We start from the raw sequence: 9,885 nt of genomic DNA, 5'->3' as shown, positions 1-9,885 counted from the left end.
TTGGAAACAGTGAAGACAGACCACAGCCAGACTGTTGATGCTCCAACCACATAAAAAAACCTCACTCTTGTTATTAGCATCCCAAAGGTCAAGTCAGATTGCTGATGGCACTAGTAGTTAATGAAACTACAGGTCCTTTACAACTCCCTGCATTATTTTTACAACACAAATTTACGCCTTGGCAAGCACAAGGTATTAAGAAGAAACACCCCACAGAGTAGCAGAGCATGTTAGCAGGTCACCCTGATGTGGAAGCAACAGCGCAAAGCAACTCTGTGGGCAAAACCATTTCTACGGAAGTAAAGAAATGTCTTGCCAAAAAATGGCTTGTGCAAATTCTGCTCCTGCTGCTTAGTACACATCTGACTTCCCTTCCTGAGAATTAATAAAAATGAATACAGAGCATTAAAAATAAGTCATGTTAAGAGTCATACAGCCAACTGCTATTCTGTTACTTCATGTCCCCTTACAAGAATCATGTGAATGCCAAGAAGATTTATAACCCCAAACTAAGTAGAGAAAATGAAGTAACCCCACTAAGATACATTTTTCAAATTCTTAAAATGTCCTTTACGTTATAAAGTACCGTAAGTTACTTAGGAGACCGTGGAGAGAATAAGGGTCTTATTACATGTTGTATGTTGAGCTGGTCACTAGAGGGCTGGTGAGCAGGGGCCTGCCTAGGAGCTACAGCTGTGAGTTGCCACTACAGGGCTGGTGAACCAGGACAGGCTTCCATCTCTGCTGCAGGTGGGGGATGTGAGAGATGGGTTGGGTGGAGGCAGGAAAATGAAGTTGGACCCCTTCGTGCCCTGCAACCTGGCTAGCTGGCAAGCTCTGCAGGCTTGCACCCCTGGGCAGAAGAGTTCAAGGGGGGAGAAAGTTTGTCCACATAGGGGGTAGGGGGGAGACAATGCATCTTGTGATCCTGGAGGGCTGTAACTTGGGTAGTTCACCTGTAGGGAGTGGCCACACATTAAGGGAACATGAGCTGGTTAACGTGGATGAAAGAGAAACCTGCCCTAGAGTGGCATATCTTTAAGCCGCTTAAAGCGTCCTTAAAACTAGTTTGAGGTGTTAATGTGAGGACAATCCAGAGGTTAAGAGCTCCGGGAGCTGCCTGAAATTAACATGCAACAAGGCCCTAATGCTTAGTAATGCAACCAAGCCCACTTCTGACAGAAGGCACTCTCCTCAGTTAAACAAATTCTGCTGAAAATATGAATTGAATGAATAAACACTTAATGGCTTTGCTGCCAATGGCTGGTCTGTGTATTCTATCAGATATTCAGGATAAATCTGGTACTTCTCAAAGATGACAAAGATAGATGGGTTACTCGTGCTATTCACACAGCTGTCATAGTAACTGTTTTGACCGCTTTTGGGGGGAGGAAGACGATAGGAAGAGTTACCACAGGTGAACTCCCCCACTAGCACCCGTGCCAGAAACATTGTCTTGACGTTGTGCTCACTCTTGCTATAGTTATCAGAGTAAGATGCATCCCTTGCAAAGTAGCTTCCTGCAATAGACACACAAGCAAAGGTGTAGTTAGTTTAGACTGATGCCTTGTTGCAAGACAAGCGCTAGGAATTCAAATGGGGGAGGAGGACACACAAACAACAGCAAAATGTTTACTGGTAAGAAATTTGCAGATAGCCTTTTCAAGGCACTCAAACGTGGTGTACATCTTTTCTGATACAGTCATCAACTAAGATCACAACTTGATCTTTCACCACACAGGAAGGACAGTAACAACAGAGCATTTTTCCATTCTCTTTCTATAAAAGCATACTTTCTGCCCATGTATCTCCACCTCCTCATCTCACCACTCTACTGAGAGTAACCTTTTAGAGATTTGTAACAGAAACCTTTTGTTTCCACAATGTTCTAATATACAAAACAACCAATGGCAGAGAGTGGGGAGGGAGAGCTCTGATCAGCTACATTACTTGTTTTAAAAAAAAATTAGTCTATTTTGTTCCCCTTCATGTGGTAGTTTCTTGCATTAAAAAGTAAAAAGGAGTAAGGCATGAGAGATCATTTCCAGAGAGGGGAGAAACACTCGGGGCTAGTTGCTTTCAAGGCATCAGACACAAAACACATTATCACTTTCTCTTGTGGTTCAGGAAAGACAGGCTGCACATGGTGTTGACATGGGAGGTGATGGCTTCCTTAAGTGAATGCTGAGTAATCTGTGGTCTGCACTGGGCTCAACCCTATCCAAAGGACAAATGGCAATGCAAGACTTTTTCCATGCTTTTCCTAACTCCTCTCACTTCCATACTTCTCAACAGCACAACATGCTCTCTCTCAAGCAACTGTTCAGTGACCTCACAAATAGTGTAGGACAAGAGATGTCAAAGATATGGCTTGTGGGCCGGATTCAACCTGTAGTGCAGCCTGCTGTATGCAGCATGCACTGCCCCCACCCCTGCGTGCTGCATGAAGCAGGTGAAACCTGTCTGGCATGGGCTGCACACAGCGCAAGGCTGGTCTGGGGCACATGCTGCATGTGGTACCCACTCTGGACTGGCCCTATATGCTGGATCCATGGCCAGTCTGTATCAGACCCACTGACTGGCCATGCATGCCAGATCTAGTGAACGCAGCTGGTCAAGCATGGGTGCCGCATGCAGTGCATGTCCTAGACTGGCTCCATATGCTGTGTTTAGCATGTGCTCCAGATTGGCCCCACATGCTGCACACAAAAGCAATCCATGCTGCATACAGTACACAGGCCTGGAGCCTGCACGCATGCTGCAAACAGCACACAGGCTTGGAGCCTGCACGCATGCTGCAAAAAGCATGCAGCCAGTCCATGGCTTGTGCTACATGCAGTGCCTCCACCAGCCCAGCTCTGTGGGCTGGATCCAGCACAGGGTTGGTTTGTGGGCCCAATCCATCTCACAAACTAACCCCAGTTCCCTAATTCAGCCCATGGGGCCAAATGAGTTTTATACCTCTGGTGTAGAGGGAAGAGTGCCAATGCTGCACCCAGAAGATACTGACCAGTTTCTTTTCAGATGCTGTCTTGTGTGTCATGCAAAATGACTGTTCCGAGTGCTCCCCAACCCCCTGCCCATCCATACGCTGTTCTCCACAGCTAATTTGTGGAAGGGTGGCAGCAGCTCAAGCAACAGGAAGCTTTCCCTGTAACACTTAACCCAGGTGAGTGTCTTTTTCCCCTGACATCCTCGAGTTTACATTTTTGCTGTAGCTACTGTTTTTCTGAAGAAAGTTTTCTTCAAGCCAAGGTTAACAGAAGAATAAACTTGGGAATTACCTTTGCCATAGACTGTACCATTAAGGCCACAGACCCTCCAGTCAAAGTTCTGCTGGCAAATAGCATCAACGTACTGTTTACTGGTCCCATGAAATAAGAGCTTCTCGGCCACAGCTTTCCCTGCGTTCCTTTTGTGCATTTGTTCTTTCTGCCTGTAACGAGCAGCACTGTCATGGTGCTATAGTGGAAAGTCAGATTATTTTAGCCAAACAGGTTCCACTAAGATCAGAGGCTGTTTGTGCCCACTGATGCAAAGCAATCAAATGTTGTTAAAAAGTTTAATATACTTTATTTTATTAAGCAACTATCCAAATGAATGCTTTTCAAAAGGCTCGTACTCAGATTTACCCATATATGACTGCCATTCCATCCAGTACCTCCCAAACATCTAAGAATAGAATTGATTTCCTCCTACGCAAGTCTGAAGGAGAAATAGCTAGATTTTTTTTAAATGTGTCTGATCACATATATCCATTTTTGAAGGAAATGCCATAAAAATGAGTTGCATTTTGCTCTGAGCTCCTGGAGGCTGGTGGTCATTCTAATCGGGGTTCAGTTCCCATGCAAGTAATGGCATTTTAACTTGCACATCTCCGTTATTGCTTCAGTGCTTCATAATTCCTGTGGAATGCAGCTATCATGGGACACCAAGGCTACAGGGAGATGCGTTCTCTGTCAGGAACTAGGCAACAACCCAAAGGCCTCTGAATATCAGAACACTTCCATCTTGCCTACTTCAGCCAACTACTCTTCATTTAGATACTGACTGCAGCAAGGCAGTTAAACTGAGCAGTCCAGCAAATTAAAAAATGCAGACATATTTAGCTGCATAATTGCAATGTACATAGGAATTAGTCATAACAGCAATGAAAAAAATCCACCACACAAACCTACTTGGGCAGTATTTTGTACGTACCATTGATACATTTCCCAGAGAGATGGGTTCTGGATTCTCTGGATGCACAGAATGGCAGTTTTGGGCATTGTGCGCTGAAAGTCAGCCTGGATTTTTTTGTATTCCTCTGAAGAACTGAGAAGTTTGATAAGCTATAAGAAAAATATAAAAACAAACCTTACATCTTTCACAGAACCACAACGCAACTGGTGGTTGAGGCACATAAAGTGTTTCTTTTGTAGGATTTTGGAGACTGAGGACTTTTTACTCAGAAAATCTATTTTCCCCTGAAACTGTGCCTAACCCATGCCAGAAGTCACTGCCATCAACCAGAAAAAACCTTTCCTGCAGCAAGCCAAAGAGCTGTTTTATTTCTCAGGCCACAAGCACACACAGGGCCATCCCTACAGAGCTGCAAATCAGAGCAACCACTCAGGGCCCCGCACTTTGGGGGGCCCCATGGACAGTGCTGTACAGGCCTCGCTGCATGCCACTGGTTCTGCGCTCCGGCTGCTTGCCACCTGCCCTCCCTCCGCTCCAGCCGCTCGCCAGCCCCCAGCCTCACACAGTTTGATATGCCCTGGGCCCCGCACACCCCTTGGGACGGCTCTGAGCACACACAAGTTAGCCTGAGATAAACAAGGGTGGAGATTTATAGAGAATCAGCTACTTTGCAATAACTGCTGTATACACATTCTCACCCCACCATAAATGAAAGCTAACCTGCAGCAGCCTGGCGCTCTTCTGTAGGAATAAGCTCTCATGGGTTAGTTTTCATTTGCTAGAAGGCAGATGATGCACTGTGATTCTGCAGCCTTGTTTACCTGTTGTAATATGTGTGCTCATGCCCTTAAATCGCCATAGAACATGCTTTATAGCAGTGGTTCTCAACCTTTTTTGACCAATTTGTGGCCAGTTCTGACCCAGTGCCCATCACTCCCAACCTTCTGCCTCCTACCCCCAGCCCCTCCATATGGGGCAGGGGGGAATGTGTAGGGCATGTAGGGGCCCCAAGCAGCCCCTTGCAGGCTGGAACTCTGTCAGCCTGCAAGGAAAAAGTCACCATTTCCCATTTTTTCTCCTTTAAAGGAGAATCCATTTTTAAAGTTTGTTTGCAACCCTTTCATAGATTCATAGATGTTAGGGGCTGGAAGGAACCTCATGAGATCATCAGGTCCAGCCCTCCTGCACTTGGGCAGGAAAGACTGCTGGGGTCAGATGATCCTAGCAAGGAGCATGTTAAGTTGTTTTTAAATGTTCTTGCGACCCATGGGTTGAGAAACACTGCTCTATAGAACATGGGTATTTCAATTACACTGCCCTTTGTTTTAAGGTAAGCTGTAAAAGGATTTAGTTTACAAAACTGGAATTTCAAAGCGGGGTGGGGGGAGAAGGGGAAGTGGAGATTCAGTTTATCCTCATGTATAAGAGGCCTGAAAATGGTGGAAGGAGTTTTATGCTAGCATTTTACCTTATATAAAAACATAAGGAATGTCATCTCTTGCCTTCCCTACTTGTACTGGATGATTTTTTGACCTCTTATGCTTTAAATTCAAGGGTTGTAGTAAGTGAATTTTCAAGCAGCAGCAGCAGCCACGACAATAAAAATCCTCTCTCCGAGATGTCAGTCACTAAATAGAGTGAGCTGGGAGTGGGGACTGTCAATATTTTTCCTTTTCTATTTCAACCAGCTTCATTAAATAGACATGAAACAAAAGAACAAATGTTAAGTAATCTGACCAAACTACCTCCTCTTTATTGATTTCCTGGTTTTATAACCATGAACAACCTCCATCCACCACTCGGCCCAGTTTCTCTTCCTTCATCATGTCACTTTTAAGCTCCAGCCTAGCCACTAGGGCTGTGCAAAATGGCACTGTTCCGTTTCAACGTTTTGACAGAACAGTGTTTCGTTTCTACTCGAAACCGCTGTTCCGTTTCGTTTTGTCAAACAGTTTCGCTGTTTCAGTGTTTCGCCCATAAGAGATAATGGGGAAGCTCAAAACAGCCTATAACTTTGTCATTTCTGGCCCGATTTGAATGAAACTTGCAGGAGCGGTAGTCCCTTCTGAGGGCATGAAGCCTGCCAAGTTTCAAGGAGATAGGTGCAGGGATTTCAGGGAAACTGCACCTCAAATTCTTGAAAGCAAAACTCATGTCACATGTATGTGTTAAGCCACAGCGGGGTCAAAACTGCAGGCATGCTAGCCCCTGATAAGGCAACAAAGCCTGCCAAGTTTCAAGGAGATAGCTGCAGGGATTTGGGGAAAACTGCACCTCAAGCTGCAGACAAGCAAAACTCGGGACATGGGTGACCGTGTGTTAAGGTGCAGCAGGGTGAAAGCTGCAGGACTGCTAGCCCCTGCTGAGGCCACAAAGCCTGCCAGCTTTCAAGGAGATGGGTGCAGGGGTTCTGGGGCCCTGCACCTCTAGCTGTTGACAGGCAAAATTTGTGTCATGGGTACTTGTGCAACTGTGTCTGTCTTGGGGCAAAGGGGGGTGAAAGCTGCAGGCCTGCTCGGCCCTGCTGTGGCCATGAAGCCTGCCAGCTGTCGAGGAGATAGGTGCAGGGGGAGTGTGGGTTCTGGGGCCCTGCACCTCTAGCTGCTGACAGGCAAAGCTCGTGACATGGGTGGGTGACACTGTGCGTGTGTTATGGTGCACCCTCACTCAACTGACACCAAGGCAGAAAGGGCAGTTCAAACAATGCTGCCTTTTATGCAGTTTTTCCATCCCTCCCCTAGAACACTGGGATTGGAAGAGACCTCAGGGAAGGGTGACAGTCACTGGCCAGCTACACAGTCAATAATGAGTGCGTAGCTGGCCAGCCCCCTTCCCCCTCCCCCCCCTTACTTTAGTTTCTGTTTCCCCGCAGGCAAGCCCAGCTAGAGCTTCAAAAGTCAAAATGTTTCAAAAATTTCAAAACGTTTCGACGTGCCTCATTTTGTTTCAAGGCTGTTCCGAAGCTTTCTGTTTAATTTCGATTTTGCTGTTTTGAGCTCGAAACAAGTCGAAATGAAACTGCTCGTGAAATTTTGCACACCCCTACTAGCCACCCTAGTCAGTTCTCGTAGGGAGAAGAATAAAATGTGAGCCCTCCACCTGGTCCATCCGAGAAGAAGAATAAAAGTTTACCTTGTGACCCAAATCAATTACTTTTGGCAGTGACTTCAGCTATACACAAAAGTGCAGCTCCGTGGAGCACAGTCAAATGCAATAGAATCAAAAGGGGTAAAGGTTGTAGACATGCATAGAATAGAAAAACATTTTATGAAAAAGCCTCATCTCTTTTTCTTCTCTTTGTGACTGCTAGGCATTAACTAGGCCTTGTCTATTGGAACAGCACAGCCTCTACCTCCTATGCAGTCTAAAGTCCTGACCTGGAAATAAGAGGTTCAAAGGTAAGCTTCTATGTGTATGCTCAGCTGCTCAGGTCTTAGTCGAACTCGGTGTACGAGCTACAGTCCACCCCCCGCACACTCAGGGGTTGTGTACATTGGGAACACAAAACATGACTGAAGCTTGCATCAACACAGGTGAACAAGCCAGAAAAGGAGCTAAGTCTGCAGCGTGAGTTGCGTAAGTCTGCCTAAGACCTCAGGGGCAAGTTCTCAGCTACTCATGCTGATGCTGCTATGTCTAGAGGGCAAGGAAGTAACTAGATCCAGTCAGACATTTAATTGAAACTTATTTTACTAAAATCCATAGTCAAGCAAACTGGTTCTCATGGCATCCCCCCTAACTTTTAACAGAGGCCAGCTATGCAGGCTAGTTTATACTGCACAGCTGCAACATTATGGCAGATCCCCCACAATAAGCCATTGAAAAAACTGACCAGGTGCAATAGGGTCATGGAAACAGCAGATTTCTGCTGAGCAGCTCAATCACAAATTTACTGGCCATAGCAAAGAACCTCTCTTTCTTACATCCAATGTACTGCATCCAATTCTAGGTTCCACAATTCAAGAAGGGTGTGGAGAAGCTTGAGAGGGTCTAGAGGAGAGATGTGCATAATATTTTGACCCCAGCTGACTTCCTGCTCTTTGGGCAGGGGGCTGGACTCGATGATCTCCCAAGGTTCCTTCCAGCCCTAATGTCTATGAAATCTATGAATTAACCCCCTACATTTCTGATTGTATGACCTTTTACCAGGCTTTCTGCCTTCCCGCCAGAAACTGGTCAGAACCAGCATTCGGATGATCTTTTCATTACTCTTATCTTTCCAGATAATCACCACTGCCCACAAACTTATTCCTACCTTTTTGTATCCTCTTTCACAAGCACCTTGCTTTTCCCATTCAGCACAGGAAACGTGGCCTGGGCCCTAAATGGTATCCCTTTGGCTAGATTCTTTTGATATCATTCTCCCCTTAAAGCCAATGTATCAAGGTTTCTGCACAAAGTAGCAGCTTCTTACATACAAGCCTGTTGTCACTTTAGACAAAGACCTTGGATATCATAGTGCAATTCTTCTTTCCTTATCTACATTCCTTTAGCTTGAAGAAGCATAACAAAACTCTGAGCACATCTTGCCTCTCTCATGGATTCTTTGCCTTATAAATTCTAAAAGCTGAGCTAAAGCCTGTATCTAGTAATTCTTAATAATTTAAGTAATAAGCAAATCTCGTTAACTAATTTTGACATACTAAAAGCCAAAAGAACTCTTGCTCATGCTTTATGTAAAATCATTGAAAATTAAGGTTGGAAAGGACCTCAGGTGGTGATCTAGTCCAACCCCCTTCTCAAAGCAGGACCAGCCCCAACTAGATCATCCCAGCCAAGGCTTTATCTGGCCAGATCTTAAAAACCTCCAAGGATGCAGATCTCACAACCTCTCTGTGTAACCTGTTCCAGTGCCTTACTACCCTCCTCAGGGGAGAGTTTTTCCTAATATCTAACTTAAACTTCCCTTGCTGCAACTTAAAACCACTGCTCCTTGTTCTGCCATCTGCCATCACTGAGAACAGTTCAGCTCTTTGGAACCACCTTTCAGGTAGCTGAATTTGTTACTAAATCCCCTCTTAGTCTTCTCTTCTCCAGACTAAATAAGCCCAGTTCCTTCAGCCTCTCCTCACAAATCATGTTCCCTAGCCCCCTAACTTTTTTTGTTGCCCTCTGCTGGACTCTCTCCAATTTGTCCACATCCTTTCTGTATTGGGGGGCAAAACGGGACACAGTAGTCCAGATGTGGCCTCACCTGTGCCAAATAGAGGTGAATAATCACTTCCCTCAATCTGCTGGCAACACTCCTACTAAGCATGCTAAGTACGCTAAGTATGCTAAGCAGCCCAGTATGCTATCAGTCTTCTTCACAACAAGGGCACACTGCTGGCTCATATTTAGGTTATTGTCCACTGTAACCCCAGGTCCTTTTCTGCAGAGCTGCTGCTTAGCCGGTTGGTCCCCAGCCTGTATTGGTGAATGGAACTGTTCCGCCCTGGCAACACTCCTACTAAGCATGCTAAGTACGCTAAGTATGCTAAGCAGCCCAGTATGCTATCAGTCTTCTTCACAACAAGGGCACACTGCTGGCTCATATTTAGGTTATTGTCCACTGTAACCCCAGGTCCTTTTCTGCAGAGCTGCTGCTTAGCCGGTTGGTCCCCAGCCTGTATTGGTGAATGGAACTGTTCCGCCCCCAGTGCAGGACTTTGCACTTCTCCTTATTGAACCTCATGAGCAGGGATCTGGGTTTTCCATTTCCCA

General features: G+C 45.7%; 1 protein-coding gene across 3 annotated transcripts in view; it reads right to left on the bottom strand.

The window, feature by feature from the left end:
* Positions 1–6: 6 nt before the first annotated feature.
* LOC102382717 (poly [ADP-ribose] polymerase 12-like) overlaps positions 7–9,885 on the bottom strand; it is a 33,852-nt gene continuing 23,973 nt past the window's right edge. Inside the window, exons 10-12 of one of the 3 annotated variants that reach the window (XM_025198929.1) lie at positions 4,201–4,331; positions 3,285–3,436; positions 7–1,520 (exon numbers count right to left, since the gene is read on the bottom strand). In XM_025198929.1, coding sequence (XP_025054714.1) covers positions 1,195–1,520; positions 3,285–3,436; positions 4,201–4,331 — 609 coding nt within the window. In that variant the 3' untranslated portion in view covers positions 7–1,194. Of the gene's footprint in view, positions 1,521–3,284; positions 3,463–4,200; positions 4,332–9,885 lie in introns of all 3 variants that reach the window. The other 2 variants (XM_025198930.1, XM_025198931.1) reach the window with 2 other exon arrangements.

This window comes from Alligator sinensis, unplaced genomic scaffold, assembly GCF_000455745.1.
Source record: "Alligator sinensis unplaced genomic scaffold, ASM45574v1 scaffold74_2, whole genome shotgun sequence".
NCBI lineage: Eukaryota > Metazoa > Chordata > Crocodylia > Alligatoridae > Alligator > Alligator sinensis.
Note: the sequence above shows the minus strand (reverse complement) of the source record. Positions and strands in the feature narration are given on the sequence as shown.